Genomic DNA, 23,585 nt, shown 5'->3' with positions numbered 1-23,585 from the left:
GTAGGCCGTATTATGGGGTTGTTGTAGAATTTTGTGAATATTTAGATGAAATTGGCAATGGCATCGTTTCCCTAACCTAACCATCCTAATCGGTTGAATTTACTGACCACGGACCATATATCAACATAAATAGCGTAACAGCAGTCCGGCATATTAATCTTATAAAATGTATGGCTCATTAAAGTCAGGAAGCTAAACGAAATCCGTTGCTCTTTCGGAATACGATATTTTCCCCTTCGAGTAGGAAGTACCGAGGCGGGGCAGCCTTCACACGCATTCGACATGTAACAATGCAACGCCGTTTCAATTACGTAGACGGCGTACAATATAATACATCAAAAACGTCAGAACATAATATTCTTACGGGTTACTGTGCTATAGGTGGATTAATGAAATATCTAGAAGCTATTCCATGACCATGTAGAGGATTCCTCTTAATAGAGTGTAGTGCAATCATAATATTATTATTGTTATTCCAAAATATTACGTCACAAAAAAAATCGACCGAAAACAAGATATCCGTGTTATATATCAGTCGTTTGTTCGACTATTAAGTATATATTATATTGTATTCCGTCGTAGTCAATTGTGCGTTAACCCCGTTTAAAAAAATAGTAAAATAAAACTCACTCGCTGTTTCGGTTCTTCTTTACGACAAGTACATCCCAACAGTCTACCGTTTTTTTTCTCGTCGTGATAGTCCGGCATGGTACCGTGTTGCACCAATATGTTCAAACACTGTAAAAAAAATATAGCGTACATATTATGTTTTAGATATTTTTCAAAAAAACGTGTATCCAATTGTATTTGAAACGAATACTTCGAAAGAGGGATTAGATCTTCGTCTCGTCATAGACGGATTTCTTTATAATAGATCATCGGTGTCTGTACTGTTACAATTATTATTATTACAGCAGGCATATTATAATATATAATATTTATGAATTATAAATATACATGGAATTGTGTAATTGCTAGCCGAGCGTGAAGTAAAAAGTGACGGCGATAATTGATTCTCAATAATATGCCGACCTTTCGCATTTGAATTTTTTTCATTACATTTTGGGGCATGTTATGAAACGTACATAGTAGTCGGCGGAAAAAAAAATCATAATCTGTGACACAAGAGAAAAAGGCGTGCTCGTTTGTCGTATGTTGTATACCGTTGCGTCATGAAGAGAAAATGCGTTATTCAGAGCTGACAAAACACGAGTTTGGGCGTTTATGTCAACTCTGGCCAAAGTTGTTGAACTTTCTTGAAAGTATTCACTTTATCCTGAGCCATAAATATGCCAGTGCTCGCTGTGTTCGTTTATCAAGGTCGCCGAGGTTATTGGAACGGAAATTCAGTGGAGCAAACCTGTAACGACTCGTTGTTAATTTCACCGCGATTGGCTATTCCTCGGACGGCCGGCTGGCCTTGTTGCGATGCGCCTGTTCGGTGATCCGGAAAAATTCGACAAGGCTAATTAGGTTAACTAGGCTAGCAAAATATAATTTTCGTATTTTTTTTTCTCCCGGTACTTATTGGTATCGGTTCCTCGTGTAAGCCGATCGTAATTAGGTATATGACCGTTAAACGCGCAACGGGTAAACACCGAAAACGTCTGGCGACCGTAAAATCGATTACTCTACCCGATAGTTAAAGAAAAAACCCAGTCGCACACTATTAATGCAATGTTTTTATTTATACACCGGTTAAGTTATACGATAACCATTGTTATGGTACTTACCTCCATTTGATGGTTTTCGGCCGCGTCGTTTATCGGGCTTTTGCCATACTTGTCCACAACCAGGTTGGCGCCGTGCCTCAAAAGCCATCGCACCGTGTCCACGTGACCTCTGCTGGCTGCGAAGTGTAGCGCCGTCGCGCCATCACCGTCTCTCAGGTTCGGGTCGACCCCTTGATCTCTGACCTGAAATCACGCGCACACACACACATATTTACTAATAACATTCGATATAATGACCAAAAACAAAAGCTTCAACCGTCAAACGTGCGGATATAATTGGACCTGCCTAACGGGGTACGTTTAGGCTAAATTCGTTAAAAAAAAAAAAAAATGTCTAGTTAGTAATATACTTTGGCCTAATATGAATCGTTTTGCACCTTTTGAACATGTGAACATTTTCAGTTGAAAGCTTTTAAAGGGTAGGGTGTAACCATGGTTGAAATATACAACTTATTGCACGTCGCGTCGTCTTGAATAGTTATCTTCAGAGACAAAATGGCAGCGTAAGGGTACATCAATATTACTATATACTTCACTATTACTACATATTTTACTATATACTTATATATTAGATTTTGATTGGCTTTCCTTTACGCTGACATATTTGTTTTTATCATCGAATATTTGATGAAGAAGGAGTATATGAATATGTGCAATAACCTTGTATGGAGTATACAAGGGTATATAATCATGGGTGTATTAGTGAGTTGTGAGTAACGAAAATAAGAAACAAAACTAGTGCGTCGTAATAATATTATGATGTGTTAATAATGATTTAAAAACGATCTAGATATGAAATGGTAGACTTGATTAATTAACTTTCTAATACGCTTACTCGTTTATAGTTATGTATTTTAATTCTTAGGAAGACATCAGATATTGACGGTTGTTTATTTTGAAGCGCTTAATTATTTTTAATAGTAACGATTATTTCAATCAATTATATTTTTAAAGCACACGACTCACCATCCATTTCAAACAGTTGAGACAGCCCATTTGCGCGGCTGCGTGTACGGGTGCCATACCGTCCTTAGCCCGGACGTACAACGATCCACCGGCCTCGAGTACAAGAAATTTGAGTACTTCTAAGTGTCCCTCTTGAGCGGCCAGATAGACGGGCGTCACGTCGTTGTCCATTTGGGTGTTTGCACTGCAATTATAAATATACATTAGTCATAGTGATTAGTCATTACATTACACATGACTAATTACATTATCGTTAGTTGGAATCATTAATCGTAGAATATTAGATCAAATTTGTAATATTTGCTAAGTATTAAGTTTAAAAGTAGTTCTTAAACTTTTTCTTTTTAAGTGTATCTTTACGTGAAGAGTAAAACGTTGAATAAAATCACTAGTCTTTTAGCTATAGCTAGTTAGAAATGTATGTGCTACACGTATCAGAGAACACATTAGTTCTGAATGACTTCTTAAAAGCTATGCACGCATATCATATTATAAAAACATTCTGTAATAACTGCACGAGGATTCAAACTTAATCGTTAAACTGCTTTTACTTCGGGACCTCCAAACGAGTTTTCCCAGTGGGACTCAGTGTTCTTGTTTGAAATATAAAATCAAAACAAATTTAGTGAAATGCGAGTAGTTAAATTAAGTGTTTCGAAGAAAGACAAAAAAAAATGATACATACGCCTACTTAAATGTTTACAAAATAAAACATTACTATAGAAGAAATATTTAATTATTCCATTGTTAATGAATTATTAAAAAAAAACCTATATTCTAGAAATCAATTGATACGGTATGAATTGTTGTGCGTTTTTTAGTAAAAAAGTGAGTGTTGGACACGACTGCAACCCCTTTACTTTAATCACCTATGATTTGTTTGTATTCTAGACACCGTTTGTTTGACAGTTAAACATTTTTTTACATACTACAATTATAGAGAAATCTCTTGGATGGAAAAGAGGACCAATTTCTCAATTCTGGCCATGCTAAATGTGGAAACAAGACTGGCAGTGGTGTGTAAGCAGAGGATCCTAAGGTTCTTTGGCCACATCATAAGAAGGGATGGATCGAGCCTGAAGAAGCTGATGATCGAAGGAAAAAGGAGCCGTGGGAGAACACCATTGCGTTGGATAGACCAGATCAAGACTATCTCTGGCTATCCCCGGGAAGAGGCCATTCGATCGGCAGAAAACCGAGAGCTTCGGAAAGAAATTGTTGCCAAAGTCAACTGAGGGGTCACCAAACTTCCGTTTTTGGAAGATGAACTTAAGAAGAGAATAAGAGTGAGCATGTTGTATTCATTTGTTTTTAAAATGAACTCCGTGTTGTTGCTCGCCTGGGAGTATGGTGAAAATAATTGTGAAAGGGCGAAAGCACCAGCGCACCGATTTGAAAAGAATGAGTAATTGCCATTACAACACGAATACAGAACACGCCGATTGTGTGTACCTATAGTACATTCGGACACATTTGCGGTGGTAGGTTGTTCTGCGAGGAATTAATTTGCACGAGCGCGGTGGTCTATTCATTGATATAATAATATAATAATTAAAAAAGTGAAACATTTCTAATGCTTTTCGCGAACGTTCTATTGGCCTTTACATTCTAATTTAGTCGGGATCCACTGTGACGAAATCTAATTGTCGACGCGACGATGGGACGACATCACGGATTTCTATAAACAACTAACTGTTTATAAATAATACATAAAACAATTACGTTTACTTATAGTTAAAATATCAAATTTCTATTTCAAAATCAATATATATATATACATATATATATTTATTAACCAGTTAACCGTTAAATTTTATTAGATTAAAAATTGATTGTTATTTATCTTGTACTTGTAATCGTGTTTTTGGTTTTATATTTTCTAAAAAAAAAAAAAAAATGTATGTTATAGACCACACTTAGCATCTCCAACAGCATAATTTTGAAATCTCCATTTCTAAAACTACGCCTAAAAAGTAAAATAAAGAAAACTCATTTTCTATTCCTTATTAAAAAAATGGTAAATGCTATTTGCGTGGTTGTTGACTGTACATCGGTAGTACTAGACCAAAAGAATATACCACACAAGTTTATGAAACTAATTCGACTATTTTTCAACAAGTTACAGCACGCTGTAATTGAACACATAAACACAAAAGTGGGTACATACACACAAATAGAAAATGTACATAAAATGTTACAACACAAATTTGAATCTTTTATGTTAATACTGAATAAATGTCATTTCTATCAAGCCTGTTTATCCTATACCTGCTATGTAAGTCTGAGATGTGATATTTATTCAATATTAACAGAATCAATTAGTTATCGTCATAAAAACAGCACTTGAATTGCGCAAAAGCTAATGTTCAACAAATTAAATACGAAATTTATGAAGTTTGAACAGAAGTAAGTAATATCATTCCAATAAGCTAACTATAAAAAAAAGTTATAGTAAAAATTTGTATTTTATAATTGAGAACATTTTTGTTTCTTGTGGTTTTCCTTAATATTTAAAAACTTTACACATCTACTTCATTGTCATCATAATTATTTTTTTGTATAGATTTATAAATAAATACAAAATATGTGAAATAGTACGAATAATAAAAAACCATAGTATTACAAATGTATACTTAGATTATACACAAGTTACATACATTGCGATTCGGTTGTCACGCGTTTATTACACACTGGAAAAGAGAAATTTTAGCCTTTAAGTAAAATTCTTTAAAATGGACGTAGAGTTGTGCAATTCTTATTCGAAGAAAACGTTTTTCGGTAGAATTTTTCACAATTTATTTGAATAAAGAATAATAATAATCATATTATTCTAGCATAATTGAATAGTAAATATATAAGTGAAAAACATACACACCCCTATAAAAGGTGATTTTTACACAATGTAATATCAATTTTTTAAAAAACAAAAAAAATTCCCTATGTTATATATATATATATATATATATATATATATACATATTCGGATAATGTTTACTTAATCTAGATGATTATTATATAGACAACGTTTTATCACCTTAAATAAAATACATTTTAATGATAAACGATTACTTCGAGAAGTTTGTTCGAGTTTTCTCAAATAATTGTAATTTAATAAGATAAAAACGCACCTTTATATTATTTTTATATTCGCCCCGCTGTTGATATAGGAGTCATTGACAAAACTGTTTTGTCACCTATTCAAGTGTAGATTTAGGTAGACAACAATGTTGATTACTTACTAGTCCGTGTCAAATGACTACCTACGCACCATGTGAGAGGTGAATGGACATTAAAATGATAATGTGTACTGTGTAGTCTGTGCAACCTAATGGGTCGATGCAATGTACGATGATTGACGTGACTGTCGCGAATACGGTAGAATTTAGGTTCGAAGCGAGGGCTGCTCGCGATTCAGGTGCGTTATTGTTCAGGTCGAAAAATCAGGTTAACCGATTCAAAATAAAGTCAACAACGCGGCTGCTGTGTAACACGCTTGTTGACTAGATATGAATCGTTCGATTTTCGGCTGTGTGCAAAATAAAGCGTGATAGTTAAGCTGTTTAAAAAGGAAACAGTCGGAAATAAATCATTCAACGCTCGGTAAAGGAAATAAAATTTGTTTGTGTGGACAATTTTTGCACAATTGCCGTTCATTATATACCTTATACACCTTATGGCGGGCATTAGTCGTGAAAAAACACAATTAAACTCACAGAAACTCGGTCAGAAAAATAAAAATCATAATTGACACTGACGTCACTATGTGCTTCAAATTGCTGCCGTGTAGTGTATCCACGACTAGTGTAAAAGTACACAATATGTCTTGTGCGACGACAATGCGTTCTCGTTAGTTTGAGTGCGCTCATATAAAAAATAATAATAATGAATATTATGAATTATTATTATACAACGACTCTATGGCTGCTACAGCGAGAACGGATGCAGGTCGTGACTGTGTCGTGTCAAAAATAATACCCTCTATTATTCACCGAACCACGATCACATTACCGTAGTCTTAGCACACTAATTATTTTGTATTTTCCATCTGTAACGGTGGAAACATTAAAATGTTTGCTCGCAGAGTAATTAAATGTACAGTTATCGCGCGTACAGTCATCCGTCCGGTGACCGAACGACTGAATTGCATCGGCGTACGACTTTGGTTCTCATACGCATAACGTTATGCCCAAGTAATTTCTTGGTATTCTAATCGTTTAGTTTATTAAGTGGATTGTTTTCTAATTTATTATTGTTTTACAGCTGCTGTTTTGTAGCATTACATATTATGTTAGATTTAATTCGTCTTAAGGAATGGAGTTGTTTGTAATATTCCATACATAAAAATAAAACCGTGAGCTCGAAAAATGATCATTATTAATACGGCGGTAGGTAAATCTTACATGCAATAGAGGCGTTATTTCAATATAACAAAAATACGAGTTGCATCATACGCGAATAGTAGTCTTTAATATAATCTTTAAACCTCATGTAAGAAGAGCAAATTTGTATCTATTGTGCATTGAATAAGACTTTGCTTTATTACAAAATGTGTCTAGTGGATTGTAACTTGGTGGACTGTATTTTCAAGGCGCACTATATTTTAGATTATAATATGAACAAAACGACACATTTGAATGGAAATTATTTTAAAATTATTCAAATGGTACTAAACCGTTTTATAGGAAACATTTTGTACCGGTACCAAATAAGCAGTAGGCAGAGTCATGACATAATTAGTTACATACAATATCAATCAATTAATGTGAAGTGGTCAAAATAACTATTTTATACCGTATCGTTTTACTTTTGTTCTCCTTCAAGAAGTTTTAATCAAAATTTCTAACTTAACCTTTCGTTGGCGTATTGTAGCAAATACACGGAGATAAATTAAGATTTACTCATCAACCTAACGAACTAATTGAAATGATTTAACAACATAATATCTACAAAGCTCAAACTTTTCATGAGTTGACTTATCAGGTTGTGATAAATCGATTGTAACCACTTTTGTACAGCGGTAAGCATATGTATAATAAGAAATTATATAAAGACTATTCGCATCTCGCGGGATAATTTTAAGTATATAATGCATTGGAAAACGTCCGTTCAGATAACGCAGTAGGTCGCCGGCGGTGACTATAAGAATAATAATTGATGTTATAATACAAGATAATATAAGTTAGTCGTTTCTGAAGTGATAGTGACCTTATTTGTTGGTAAGGCGGCATAATAATTGAAAGTATATACGTATCGGTAAAATAACGACCACCAAGGAACACGGTAGTCATCGTCATTAGCCCCCTTTCAGCTGTACTGGTTATTACCTTTCGCACATACTCACAAACAATATATATATATATATATACATAATAAATTCGAAATAAAAAGCTTAATAATAAAAAGAGATTCCAACTGATATTAGTTTTTTTATATTCTTTGTGGCTTCTTTTTTGAGAGTTATTCTATTAAAATAAATAGCGACCTGCGCAAATTGAAGCAATTTGCTAACAATTGGGTTAAAGCCTATATTATAATAATGACGTCATACTCAAAAAAATAATCGAATACAAAACATTAATAGGTACGAAAAATCTTTATAGATGAACGCACACGATGTTAGTTTTTACTTTTTCTGTGAGTCGTAAGCAATTTATTATTAAAACCTGATGTTATTAATTTTGCTTTCAGAATATTGTGCCGGCGATTAGGGTAATATTCAAGCATTATGCTATCATATATAGGAACTGAAAACCTAGTACCTAACACATTTATATGGTTTAACTGTTTATTAACTATTAAAAATAAAATCAGCTTATAAAGTATATAAAAAACGAATGAGAAAAAAACAGTAAAAAATGTACACAATTTCACCGACATGTTTATATCATATCGATGATTGCGTATTTATAAGGTTTAATTGAAAAATCACTGTAAAATGGTTTGTTTTACGACCAATTTACTTTCAGAAAAGATTTTAATTTCCCATAGAGCAGATTGTTAAATAAACCCAAATTTAGTAAACGAATAATAAATAATTATGATAAGTAAAGTTGCTTAAAAGGTCTTAAGGCCTTACAAGTTATCTTGTACCTGGGAGATTTTGTTGTTGTTTGACACAGTAGTGTATTGGCCCAGTTTGCTCATGTAAAGATGCTTAGGTTTTATATTTAACTCACGCATCTGATTAACTGCAAGCTTCATATATTGATAAATGATAAAGTAATTAATCAGGAACAGGAACGTAATTCCCCTCCGTGTGTGTTTGTTTTTTTTTAACTAAATTTTCTTCGTTGGTTTTTGCGAAAACGATTTAATTTATACTTTTTGGAAACGACCCGTTTATGTGAAAAAACAACTACATTCCGTCCGACCGAATCGGTATGTAAATTTGTTTTCCTAAATGGCGGTTTCCGCGGACAAGCCGCGTTGCTATTGCTAACGTTTTCAGCCAATATCGGTCAGTTGGACATAGCGGCTGAAAGAAAATACAAATTATTTTATTCATACAACTGAGACGCCTCGACGAACCATTACTCCGGGTAATTGCGACGACTGGTTTCAGCCCGACCCGACAAACAGTTATATGCCACCGATCTATGTACCTCGGCGCGTATAACTACAATATATTATGTACAGCTGCCACTACCGCGTCGGTGTTGTATATTATTGTATGAAAAAAAAACATGCATCATATAATAATCCTCCAATGAAGCACCAACAATAAAACGGAAACGGTGCGCGAAGATGACATACATTCGGAAAAACATAGCTCGCGAAGAACATACAAATAGAAAAAATATATAATAATAATAATAATGTTCGATACCTAAAAATCACGGTCGAAAACCAATATTATATTTGTGCGTCGGACGTGCACTGTTGCGCTGAAAAAGTACAAATAGCACCGGTGTCGAAAAACAGCTACTTATATTATTATTCACCCACAAAAAATATTATGGTAGCTTAGCAAAAAAAAAAAATAGTTAGGAAAACGTCGTTAATAAGAGCGAAATAAAGTTATCGTGTGGGTTCTTTCAATTTTTCCCTCAAAAGGTTTGTGAAAAACTGCTTGTATTAAATAATACTGCAAATAGTGTACTACGATTATAGGCGGATATACTGTTGTACTAACGTCATAGGTACAACGGTTTTGCCAGTGACCATACAGGCTAATTAAGTTATTCTGGCTGCATGTTTGCACTGCATTTCATCAAAAGGCAATTCAATTTCTAATAAAATTTACTTATTATCTATATTGTCGCGAGCTACGAAAGGAAATGACAAACCGGTTTCTTAAGGTCATAGAAAGTATAAAAATATACTAAATGTTAAAGAAGAAATTGTGAACAATGAAAATAAAGACAATTTGTTGTGGTTAAAAGTGAACAATTCAAAATGTTATCAAATTGGCTTATATATACATGTATATTCTACATAAGTTTTGAAAAAATAATATCAAATAAACTCAAAAGTTAAAACATTCGAAGATTTGTAAAGTATTCAAAATTATCCGACACATATTTTGTATTACATAGTTCCCATATCGTTGATAGCTATTCCAAAAGCTTCCCCAATTAATGCATATCAGGATGATATGTTGGAACCGCTTTGAAAATTCATAATTCTAGAAATCATCCCAACGGATTTCACAAGTCCCAAAGTCGGATCCACACTGCCGTGCAAAACGTTTGTTTAGGAACACAATCGCTGGAATGCTTTGTCGGTATATCAAACATAAAAGTAATGTTCATTAGAATGTAAACATTAAGAATTTTGGATTTCTATAGTAAAACTATATATATATATATATATATATATATATATAAATCTATTTATATAGATAAACTCATACAAATCGAAGAAGCGGGATGTGTAAATCTGTTTAAATCAACTGTCTTGTTACAAGACTCTTGTATGGTTATTTGGACTTCATTTTGGCGCCTCTGGACTAGTGCACTATTGTCATTGATGTAATATACTGACGTTCTTCTACGAAACAACGGAAATGGTATTTCACAGTGCGTATGTGTCCGTTGGCCACGAAATGCAGACTGATATTTAATTTACTCGGCAAAGGTATGTAGTAGCTGGGTACTCACTGCAGCCGCTTATCACGGTGTTGTCTATCTTGGATCGTGACGGAAATAAAAAAGGAATGTTTAAACACATTGCCGACAATCCCAACGACGGCGGACAGGCGTGGACAGCTAAAGAGCACGTGCAAGACGCGTTTTAAACGGTACATATCTTAGCGGTGTGAACTTGGCGGGTGCAATACGCAAACTGGTTGATAAATTTCGTGCTTGTTTACCTAATGTGTGTGTTTGTTTTGAACGCGAAATTTCTCCCGGGGCGTTTTCAGGCTTGACGGCAATTGACGTAACGCCAAACATGAAAAAAAAAGGTGTAATGGAAAGAAGAAGACGAACCGTGATGCGCGATAAAATTAATCCGGTCGATGAGCATCGGTACACCATAATTTGTATTTTTTTTTGCGGATAAGCCCGTAGATAATCGACGGAGGAAGAGGAAAACAACTACCGATCGTCCCCGGCATTGCATAACGCGTTCGATTTCACTGCGTGGTTATAGGCTTTACTTCTATTTATACCTTGTACCTCAATAATTGCTCGGCCGCTTATTTTTCATTTAAAGTAAACCACTATGCATTTCATTATTATTGCCAGTAGGTTTAATGTACTGTAAAATGAACATAAAAACGGTCCTACACATTTAGGTAGATTATGTGATTATAACGTATTGTAAATGTATTCTTCTTTATGACTTTCAAAAACACATTGAAAATATAATGTTATATTATGCTGGTTAAGAGAACGGCACGTCAACTATTTTTTAAAAAGCAAAATAAAGACAATCAAATATAGCCTAAAATTACTCAGGCAGTGTGCTGTTTATGCGGCTATGCATATTCCTATTACCGGTAGTTAAGCAGTCTAGAAAAATGTCGGTACCGAAGAAAAAAAGAAATGTTTTTATTTTACGTGAAAATAATTGCAGACTAGCATGTTTTAGCTGCTTAAAGGATCATTAAAATTTAAATAATCAATCAAATAGTCTTTAAAACTAAATCATACATATTTTGTTTGTTTGATGGCAATGTTTAAATTAATTTCAAATTTCATAGATGTAATGAAATATGTATAACCTCCTTTTTTCCAATACTTAATTATGCTTTCTGTATACCACAAACACTTGATAAATTTTACAATAAGTTACATCACATACAGCATACTGTCCATACTTCACTCCTATATTGAAACATATCTATACTTGTAAAGATAATTTGTTTATTATTTCTAAATAAGAATTAGGTAGCTCGTAAACAACAGAGAGGACTTTAAGTTATAACTTAAATGTAAAATGTTAACGATTGACGAGAGTTGAGCAGGAAATCATAACATCATAATATTGTAAAGAAATTCAATCGTGCGAAACCGGCAACAAAGTGCTTCTAACACTGGATAACCGCATAACACTCCATATTGGAAGAACGTTGTATAACAATCATATAGCACTAGATAGATACAAATTCGAGGTATTTTTCTATTGACTAGAAAAGCTGAAAGCAGTTACAACGTACCTATTTCACCACGAAGAAATTTAGTACATTGTCATTATTGTAAAAATGTTGACTATAAAATCATAATATTGAATAAAACCACATAAGGATAATGTGTCAATTTACATTTATAACTACCTATAAAGGTAACCTAAAAAAGCAACTATTTATCTATGTATTAGCTTCGATGCGTTGCTGAGAAGTTATTTTTTACACCGTTATTTTTTATTATTTTTGTGTCTGGATCCGCGATATTTTTTAAACTGCTTAACCGATTTCTTCATGTAGCATCTCTATAGATTGAACAGTTACACATGAAAACAGTCAACAGATTTTGAAAATATTTTCATTATATTGTTAATTACAATATGTATATGTAGTATGTGTAATAACGACGTCAAACAAATATTACAGACAGACGATCAACCCTAATCGTAAACGCCCTAATATCCAAAATATAATTTTAAACATATTATAGCTTTTAAAATGCTTTTATTGATTTTTGTATTTCTACATCTACAGATTCGCGTCAAAGCGTTTATTTGAAAGTGATTTTTGTCATTTTTAGTTGTATAATTCCTGTAGACCTGCGACGTTGCCCAATTTAAACCGCCTCCACTATACCCAGATGACAGATCCCACTGTGCTGGCTTTTTATTATTATTTATTTTCATTTCATATTTTTACAATGTATATCATATTTTCAAACATAAACAAAGTTATGAGAAAGATCATGTACGATAAAATTATACTTGTATCAATCATTCCAATTAAAATATTCGCTAACTTATATATATATATATATATGTGAAGGGTTAAGGGGAAAAAAGATAATGTACATTTTTTTGTGAAAATGAGATACTATTTTATTCGCTTTTTGTATATTAAGTAAATTTTTTTTTCTTTTACTCAAATATATTTAGTTTACCGACAACATATGATTTTCTCTCGCTCAAGCCCTTCCTAAAATGTCATTTTGTAAGTTAGTAAATTTCAAAATATGGAATATAAAAAAATTGACATTGATATTTTTTCCCCGTGACCTTTCATATAAAGTTACATTTTTGTATGAGTATGCCAGTACAATATGGTTTGCGCTAAACATTATTGTAGAGGCTGTGATAGTAGAATTGTTTTTTCCTGTAAATGTTTAAAGTTTAGGGTTTTTTTTAAAATATTTTCAATAAATTATTAAAAATTAGTGAATGAGTAATCGAAAATTTTGAATCGTTTATGCATAGATAATGTTTTCTCTAGTTACTGTGATTTTATAAAAATTGCAAGACACTTAGGTTTTGATTTACGCAAAATATCTATTTTGATGGATTTTCCATCAAAATAATAAAATTGTAATTTTGTCTATATAAATAGCTGTGGTAGTCTGACACAAAATAAACAACCAATAGGGGGTTTTCATTCATATATTAATAAGTAAACACTATATTTTGAGGTCTAAATTAAGATTTTGCAAACAGTTTTCGTCACAATTACAAGTATATTATTATGCGTATCTTACAGATTACCCGTGTTACGATGTTAAACATCTAGACGAGTTGAAAATCTACTGTAAAGCTTAACATTATTATTTTATTTAGTCACATTTATGTATTTTATCAAACATCCGAAGTCCGAACACTAAATAGTAAACCTGGCGAGATGTATTTTGCGCTGCTAACCGTGAACGTCACAGTGGAGTGCTCGATGACATGACAAAATGGTCGTTGAGCAATGCAATATTTTACACTGACATAAATAATTTTTTAACATGAACATTTTAAAATAAAAATTTTTGCGAATTATTTGCATGGAAAAAATAATTTGGTTATAGTCAATGGTTGAAAATATTCTAGTTGGATCTACTATAATATGGTTGCGCCAACTAAATTATTTTAGTTAAAAATAACCAACTAGTTTAGTTATTTTTGAGTAGTTGGATTAACTAAACATTTAGTTGGGTTAACTATACTTTTTTTCATTAAATATCTATAATTTTGACACTGGCAGCTTGGCGGTAGGCGAACGGCGGCGGGTGGTGGCTACGGCCGCAGCCATCACACGCCTGCCGCCGCTCCATATATTGTTTACAATATCACCTAAATATCCCCAAATCCCATACAACAGTAGCAACTAGACAGGATAGGTAGGTTTAGGCATTATGCTTTAAAATAATAGGTTTGTAGATAACCATAATTATGGTTGTCCTAACTATATAGGTTTTTTTTCGTGTAGTTAATTATTTTTTGCTTATTTTATGCTTACATTGTGACTTGATATAGGTGGTAGAAACCGACGAGCCCTTAGCCTTACCATCTTCCTCTCTCCTCAAATCCCTAGTAACAGCACGATACCGTTTCTCGTATTACTTTGGAGCTCTAGATAATAAGATTATTGTCGTGGCCACAATCCGTTTGTTGGCGACGCTAACCAACCGTGGTCAGGTAGAACGTTTCGTGCTGTGTTTTACAGAGTATAAAATACACATGGCTATTGTAATTGTAAGGGTATCTGACGATGACAAAATTATAACGAGCAAACCGAAACCCGTCTAAAAGTCTGTCAACCGGACGATGATATTATACAGAGTGATCAACTTATCGTGAACCACTCAATATCTCACTGGGTTTAATACATTTTTTTTTTTTGCACATAGTGTTTTTATGCAATGTGATCTCAATTTCTCACAATATTTTTTGTTTTTATCCCCACCGAACTTAGTTTTTTTGATAACGACTTTTAAAACTTAAATGGTAACGCATACATTTCACTAACTATTTTAATTGAGAATAATGTACTAGAAATTTCGTTGATAACCAGTTTTAGATAACTATTTTTAAAGTTATAAGAGTTTAAAAGTTAGGATGGGAGGAGAAGTGCGGTTGGGAAATGCGCGCAGTTAAAAATAATACTACACTCCACCTTTCCTCCTGCCCTGAAATTGAAACTTCAATAACTTCAAAAGTAGATATCCAAAACTGGTTAATTTTTAGTATATTATTCTCAATTTAAAAAGTTAATGAAATGTATGAATTACCATTTAAGTTTCAAAAGTTGCTAACCAAAAAACTAAGTTGAGAGGGGGGTAAAATAAAAAAAAACTTTGTAAAAAATTAAGATCACATTGCATAAAAACACTATGTACAAAAAAAAAAATGTCTTATTAAACCCAGTGACATATTCAGTGGTTCACGATAAGTTGATCACCTTGTATACTAATTATTGTTATTATTGTGGATTATACTAGTCATTTCGTCGCCCGGGCGATCACGGACGCTATGGTTATCTCCGACCTGAAGACATATTGAAGACAACAGCAGATAGGCGTTGTGGACGGGCTAGGTGGAGGGATTTCGGGACTTAAAACGTGTAATAGTACTCGGTGCGACGACGGTGACCGCGTGGAGGTCGGTCGCACCAGATGACATTGGCCGAAAAGAGGACGATGGTGGATTTTCGCGGGGCATTGACGGGTTCAATCAACTTGGGCGCATGTGAAGCGCGGGCATTGTGTGCGCGCCGAGAGCATTCCGGACGGATCTACACGACATTTTGTGTATGTACATATACGAGGTGCCCGCCCCGAATCCGCATTGTGCCCGCAAATCAAATTTGTTCCACATATACACACGTCCGAAGCCCCCGCCTGTATACCTACGAGACGCACACACACACTCGTCGCTCTATAGCCGGTCGCGAAACGCTGCGGGTTCGATGACACCGGCGGTCTGCAACAAATCGCAGCCTATAGTGCAGGTCTGTCAAGCGCCAATATTGTACGTACTATATACTATTGACAATGGAAAATTCGCGAATCCGAGTTCCGATAACGGATATCGCCGCCAGATATGCGTTTGTTTATGTACCTTGTTTTGTGGTGACCGCGTCTCCTCCGGTTGACGGCGGAGGTGGCCGAAGACTGGCCGTGGTGCCCGTGATGGTGACTGCGGCGGACCATCACGTGTACCGTGTCGTCGTGCACTTGTTGACGGTACGCCGGTTTCTTTTGCACGCTACAGCCAAGCCCGAACATGGTACTTTTTTTTTTTTTGTCTCGTTTGTATTGTACGTGCACAACACACTCAGGGAGTCATGGTCGTCGACGCGGGAGACGGGAAAGGGGTGTTTAGGAAAAGGGATTCATCGCACGATATAATATATTATATTAAGAAAAAAAGAAACACCGAACAAACAAAGTACAATCGCGGACGGTAACTGAATATAGCTGTTACGGGGCGGCTGCACAGGTGCTAACGACTCGCTACGGCGGCGCGCGTATCGTCACTGCAGCGGTACTGCCGAGCACGCCGTCACCGCGGCCAGGAGAACCGTTCTTTTTTGCCGAGTAGTAGGTAAGAGCGGAGTGCCTACTTGGCGGTGCACCGCACTAGCGCTGCTTCTGGCCCGAGTACGGAGAATACCGTTTGGCGTCGGAGCACCATTTTTCGGTGGCCAAGTATTCGTCCCGTGCGTCTGTGTAATTACACTAACGCTTATTCTTGTAACAATATAAACGGGTCCGTCGTCGCATTTATTATATGTACATTGTACGCGAACAATGTATACGATATAGTCACGTCGTCGCCGTAGCCAGAAATAAGACCTATACGAAATGTTCTTGGACACAGAACATTGTGGTATAATGGCGATGGCGCTCGGCGTGGGCGAAAAACGTCTTGGGTTCGATGAACTCGAGTTCTAGTAAAAAGACAAAACGAAAGACCAGCCCTCCAGCGACAAGTATTGGCCATCGCTAAATCTGTTTTGAACGTCTGGACGACGTAGCCGCGAGGACAGATTCGCGACTCCTATTTAATAATAGCACCGCGACTGAGCTAATAAATTATAAAATGCAATTTTTCTAAAAAAAAAAAAACAATGGGAAGCGTGGACATAAAACATTTTAAAGCCCCCTCTCTCACGCGTCACTGTAAAGAAAGCAGACAATTTTGGGGATGTTATGGTTAACATATACATATTATGGCCCATCCGAGCTCCCCTAATTGCGTCTAGAATAGAATGTGAAATGGTCGATTTTAGTAATTGTCATTTTTTATTAAACTATCAACTAAGTCTAAAATTTTTAAATTTTATCTTATTTAAATATTTCTTAAGAGAAGTGTAATAGATTCCAATTTAGCTTGTATAATTTATGAACCATGTTTGTATTTATTTTGTATGCTAAACTGACATGTAGAAGACTTTGCTCTTCCCGTCTTCACGAACCCATTTAAGATTTGGATTCTAAGCATTTCTTAATTGTTTTTCATAACCATTAGGTCATATTTTCTCGGAAAATAATTACAATAAAAAATTATTAAAGCTTGAATGGGGTATTATATTTACATTATTTACACGCCTTGCGGTTACTCCCATTTGGATACTTGACTGGTTCGCCAACATTTCGAAACACTTGCATGTTCCATCTTCAGGGCTCTGGTTCGATGTTGCTCGTACGAACTAGTCAAGATATCCAAATAGGAGTAACCCCAAGGCGTGTAAATAGCGTAAATAATTAAAATAATTAGACAATCAGTTTTAAATAATTAGTAATTACTTTAACAGTTATTAAAGTTTAAATCTTAGGGCTGAATGTTGAGTGCGATTGAGTAAAACGCTCGGGGTTAAAAATAATACTAGAAGTGAAATGTCATCGAACATAACTGAAGTCTGAAGAATTTTACGAAAATAAAACAAAACAAGAAGGGCTAACAAGTACATTTAGACTCGGGTAGACGTTTAGTTTCGCAGACGACCACATTGTTCGTCTAGACAATGAGGTGAGCACTTTGTTATTGATTTTTGCTTTTTTTGTTTTGTTTTTTAATACTCGAAATCTTGGCGGAGGCGTCTAGAGAACTCCCGTGGCGACCACTTTCTCTTGAACCGGTGTGACCAGTCGGCGGCCGGCAAACGAAATTATTATTGAGCACGAAAAACTCATCTTTCTCGAATTTCACGATTTGGCATTGCCACCGTCATCGTCGCCCAACATCAGTTCAGTTGCCGCCGTGGTTTCCTTTCTCAGTATAAGAAAACCGATAGGAATTGGGAATTCGGGATACACTATTGTTTAACATGTTAAGTACACAAAGCTTAACCAAGTGCAGTAATAAAAATAAAACACGAAAGTAAGGAAGAGCTCTGGAAGCTAAACTATCAAATAATTGTTCGCACCGCGGCTGTGCCTGATACTCGGGTCTTTTTTTTGGAAAATTTTGAAAGCGGACATTTTTGAAATTGTGGCAAACTTTTACTGGACCAGCAAATTTCATCTAATCAATTTTTTTTTTTGTAGGACAAAGCTAACAATCTGGTCATTTGTCTACATTTAATTAAAATATATATCTATTAACCGTGTCATTACACGGCAGCAGGCTAATATATGATAGTAATGAAGGCGTGATATGACTTGTGTAATCAAGGATAATATTTAGAACTGACGTACTCTTTATATTATTTAATATATTAAGATATTCTGTTTTAAAAACAATCGACTAAGTGGCAAGCCTCTTAAAAGAAAATTGCTCTTCAAAATGCAGAGAAAATAGCACCTGTTGTAGCTACAACAATAAATTAGTAATTTTTAGTCATAATACCCCAAGTAAATATGAAGGGTGACTAATAATTTGTATAAACCTATTCTATAGTTTTTGCCATAGTTTAGTTTTGTTATATTTTTTGTTTATTCAGAGTAATTAAAAAAAAAAATTGCATCTTGATTTTGTTTATTATATGTTTATACCTATTTTGGTTTAGAAATATGGGCCAGGTTTTTACTGTATTTTCGTTTTACGGGCGGCAAAATCGTGATGCCCAGGGGTGGAAGATATCTAAATACGGCCCTGTTGATGGGCTATACAAATTTCACATTTTGAGTTCGTACGTTCAACTCGATGCCTAGCACCTCGTTGATTCGGTTTTGATTTCTAGTAGAAATCTTAACTAAGCATTCTCAACTAGTCCACACTAAGTATTATAATATTGTAACCTGGCTAACTCGTGGTCGTAACGTTGTCGCACGGAGCCGGTCGGCCGGACGTCCATTCAAGGCTCGTGAAAACGATGAATGGACATCGCATATAATATTGTGTGCGTTTGCGGGAGCAACACATACATTGTATTAATATCATCATATATATAATATAAAATCGTAAAAATTGCGTTTCGGCTCTTGTGCCCGATTATTGGTGTTAACAACCTCAGCAATCGTGGGACATCTCGTTAACCGCGGTTGCCTTTGTGTGTGGCGATACGGTCCGATGCCGGGATGCCGCGGTTCACTCCAGCATCACCGTGTACACATAATAATAATATATACAAGATACTATTATCGTCATTACTATTATTATTATTATTATACATAGACACTAGTGGCGGTGGGTCATTTACACGGTGCGCTGGTAAGTCGCGGTACCGTACGGGAAACCGCGAGAAATGGAAACGTCGCAGAAAAACAGCGTTATATTAGATATAAATATAATAACGTTTTATTATAATATATATATACAGCAAAATATACATAGTATAATTCATACCATATCGATAAACCCAATACGGATTTACACGTCGACGTGTCGCCAAAGAAACCGTTCCAAATTAAAGTATTGTTTTTACGTAACTTGTTCGGTTAAACGTTATACAAGCCGCGACTAATGGTTATAATTATATGCACAGAGTTGTAGCAACGATAAGGGATATTATTCTCTTTTTTTTTACATCGAATTGACAGATAATCGGGCAATTTACCCAACAGTTTGATTAGATTACGTAGCCGTCACCGCCGTTCTAATTATTTGGGTGAAGACCGGTACTTATACTAAGATTATCAGGTTGTGGTTTCATAACGTCGGCAGTCGTGTTTGTTAAACTGGTAGTGTCAAAAATAAATCAAGTGATTGTATAACAGCGACAAAGTCGCAATAAATACTAATTTGGTATTCTGGAAAATCAATAAAGAAACATACAAAAAGCCTAATTAGTAACTACGGAAGAACTGTTAATAAATTAATGTCAAGGAATATTTCATATACATCCATTATGTACTACACTTCCGAAACTTACCTGAAACAAACACTACTCTATTAAAGTATTAACTATAAGAACACTAGAATATCAAAAGAAATCAGAATGACTTCTAATTGTAAAAAGAGAAGTAGATCCCGACAAATTTAGAAAAATATTACTGGTATGATTTTTTGGTATGAAAATAAAAATACCGTAGACACCTAAATACATTATTTAATAAATGTCACTGTTTCATAAACCAAAACTGGATAAAAAATTCTATCGTGTTACGTGTATTTCAAACAGAAATTTTTTTACATTGATTATAAATAATAATCATATAAATATTTAAAATTTGACCCGGATAAGAAAGCCACAAATGCATAGGTATTATTAAAACTTGTTTCTTTGTTACAAAAAAAAAAAAATGATCTAAATTTAAGAGCCTATGATATAAATATGCGCAATATTTAAAAAAAAATATTTCGAATAAAAAAAATGTTGCTTTCAAATTTCACCGTAAAACTCTAGAATTTCTAATCGTGACGTTCAATACTGAGTAACATACATTTTGAATACTGGATCCAAATTCCAAAATGTTTGAAACTTAGCCAAAAAAATATTAATGGAATTTTTATTATCATAGGAAACATTCTAATCTAGTCACTCAATTACATTACCAGTCAGGCGTTCTTAGTTAATTGAATCAAAATTATTTAAAAATTCTAAACGCTTCATTTTAAAATAAATCAGTAATGTCTATACATATTTTTACATATACAGGTGTAAATAGTATAATTAATATTGAGGGCTGGGCACGAGACTGAGACCAGTCTTGGTTTTTTAACACGTTAACTGTCATGTGTAGCGCCGGCGGTCCCAGTTCAGTTATGTATCTTGGCAGTTAAAGTGAACACCTAGACGACGATATTTATCCAAATCTTGTCTCGTCTTGTGTGCAGCTTTTATTTTATAGCACTCTCTAGAGTAAACACTAAAAATACGTTAAAAAAAATATGAAATTTATAATAAAAATGAACACACGAAAATCGCATGATATGTTGTTTTTAATGTTAAACTTAATCCTTGAAGTATCGTTTTATTATTATTATTTTTTTTAGAGAAATTTGACGATTGCGTGAAATCACATAACATGTCTACTCTAGATGGTTATTATCGCAGTAGTTTCTAAACTCTTATTGTGGGTATTAAGTCTAAAAAAAAACACCGAAGTGAGTATATATTTTTTAAAAATTATTGTTTATTGATGACATATTTTTAATGCAAACCGGTCTTGTGGCTAAGATAGGTTGTTTACTATAGAAGTACAACTATTTTAGTAGAACAAAATTGTGATGTGAAAACGCACGAATGTCTGGAAATAGCGGCAAGAATCATAAATTATTGTCCATTTATATGCGCATTGTAAAGCAATAAAATATAATAATATTAATTTATGTTAATATTAGAGTTGACACGTGTAGGTCATGTATTCGTGATGTGTTACTAGAACAAATGGTTTAACAAGTGTTTGTATGTGTAATGTTTATTAATGTTGGGCAAGCATTACTAACTAGTAACAATTCACTCTACAAACTAATTATTAGCCAGTCACCGATGAAATTACTCAATGTGCAAAAATACATTGTTATTATTAAACATTTTAGGTTAAGTCTCAGTTAATGCCAAAGCCTACATTCGGTTTTACGAAACGACAAATTAATCTCTGTACTTATTTTATGCAAATAGTTTTGAAATTGTATTAAAATATAATAATACATTAACTATTACAAATTAAAAATAATTTATATATCATTAATGAATATTACAAAAGTATATTTTTATATTTATGGATTATTGTGCTGTCTCTATTGCAGATTGAATCTTACTGTTTATCAATTTCTCAATGTATTTTAATACGAATCCTGTGATTCGGTATTTAAATAATCAATTATTTTATAATTAACTTTCTGTACGTTCTTTAAATTCTATACATGAATAATCTAAATGTGTTACATTTAATTTTAATGTTTGTGATACTAAAAACTCTAATAATTATGTTACATTGAATAATAAATCAATAAAACATAATTTAGTTAATCTTTATATTATATTATAATACCTGACTAGTACCCACTTCTATTTGTTTGTCTATTGAAACTAATAATTATATTTTTAAGGTACTAATTAATTATTAATAACGTCGCTTCGTCTAAACAGCTTCACACGAGAAGTGTATGTAAAATAACAATATTGTTTTTTAACGATAAAAATGATCACGATGCCCATCATACAATATAGTTGTGATAAACAAAGTTAAGTCAGTGACTACGTGGCTTATTTGCTCATTTTGAGAAAAGGAATCTGTCGCGTGTACTCAATTACCGATCCAGTCACCGGATAACGTCACTAACGAGTTATAATATAATATTATATACGTTTTTCAACTTGTCTTCATAACAAGACTGACCGATTGATATTTACCCGAATCCTTATTCTTATGTCGAGCACAGACCTATGCATTAACGCTAGTTGCGGATATATAATATTATTATTATGTCACCACGTTATAATTGGGCTGTACGAACAACACAAATGCGTGCGCTCAAGTTATACCTACACATACTTGCGGTAACCGTTAGATTCGTGCGTTATGTACTCCGCATTATGGTCAGTTACAGCTTCCGAAGGAGAACCACAACTTCGACTAAGGACGTGGCGTGCATGCGTAAAAACGGTAGTGCATCTTCGAGCGTTACTTAATCGAAATCGACGTTTCGTCACGACAAATGCACGTTTCTCCACAAGAACGTTGACAAATCTATTATGACCTAAAAGAAACTTATGAGTACCGTTTTGCTGTTGTATATTTGCCGAGACGGAAAATAAGAAGAAATATGATCAACGTGTTTTTTACTAAAAATATACTTTATCATGTCCTTTTGTTTCCTAAATTATATTTTTTCTTTACCTTGTCCAAATCAAGTGACTTTATCCTATTATGTGGTGTAAGTAATAACTTTAGTCCTATCGTTCAAGTATGGTCCGTTTGTCCTTACATCTCAGCTACACTAAAAACTCTTCAAAAAGTGGAACACACGAAAACGGTACAAGAGTGATTTTTACCAAATTTTACAGAGCAAAATACAATTTATATTTACTAGAAATCCAAAGGCTATGGCTTTTCGAAAGCTACGACATTATACAGCGATAAACATTCGATTTTTCATTCTAACTCTTTAAAAAATTATCAATAATTCATAAAACAAATAGGTTTAGAACCAAGTCTTTTTATGTTAAATATG

At 34.0% G+C, this 23,585-nt stretch overlaps 1 protein-coding gene across 3 annotated transcripts in view; it reads right to left on the bottom strand.

Annotated features, from left to right (window-relative positions):
* LOC126835294 (espin) overlaps positions 1 to 23,585 on the bottom strand; it is a 55,175-nt gene that overhangs the window by 8,678 nt on the left and 22,912 nt on the right. For 2 of the 3 annotated variants that reach the window (XM_050567787.1, XM_050567785.1), the window contains exons 3-5: positions 2,700 to 2,883; positions 1,734 to 1,916; positions 631 to 738 (exon numbers count right to left, since the gene is read on the bottom strand). In XM_050567787.1, the coding sequence (XP_050423744.1) occupies positions 631 to 738; positions 1,734 to 1,916; positions 2,700 to 2,883 (475 nt within the window). Of the gene's footprint in view, positions 1 to 630; positions 739 to 1,733; positions 1,917 to 2,699; positions 2,884 to 16,139; positions 16,565 to 23,585 lie in introns of those variants that run through there. The other variant, XM_050567786.1, reaches the window with a different exon arrangement.

Source organism: Adelges cooleyi, unplaced genomic scaffold (assembly GCF_023614345.1).
Source record: "Adelges cooleyi isolate 19-005CV unplaced genomic scaffold, UGA_ACOO_1.1 ACOO_flye_CR_arks_rails_tigmint_CR_PRNA_23, whole genome shotgun sequence".
In the NCBI taxonomy this organism is placed as follows: Eukaryota; Metazoa; Arthropoda; class Insecta; order Hemiptera; family Adelgidae; genus Adelges; species Adelges cooleyi.
This window is presented reverse-complemented; position numbering and strand designations above follow the sequence as displayed.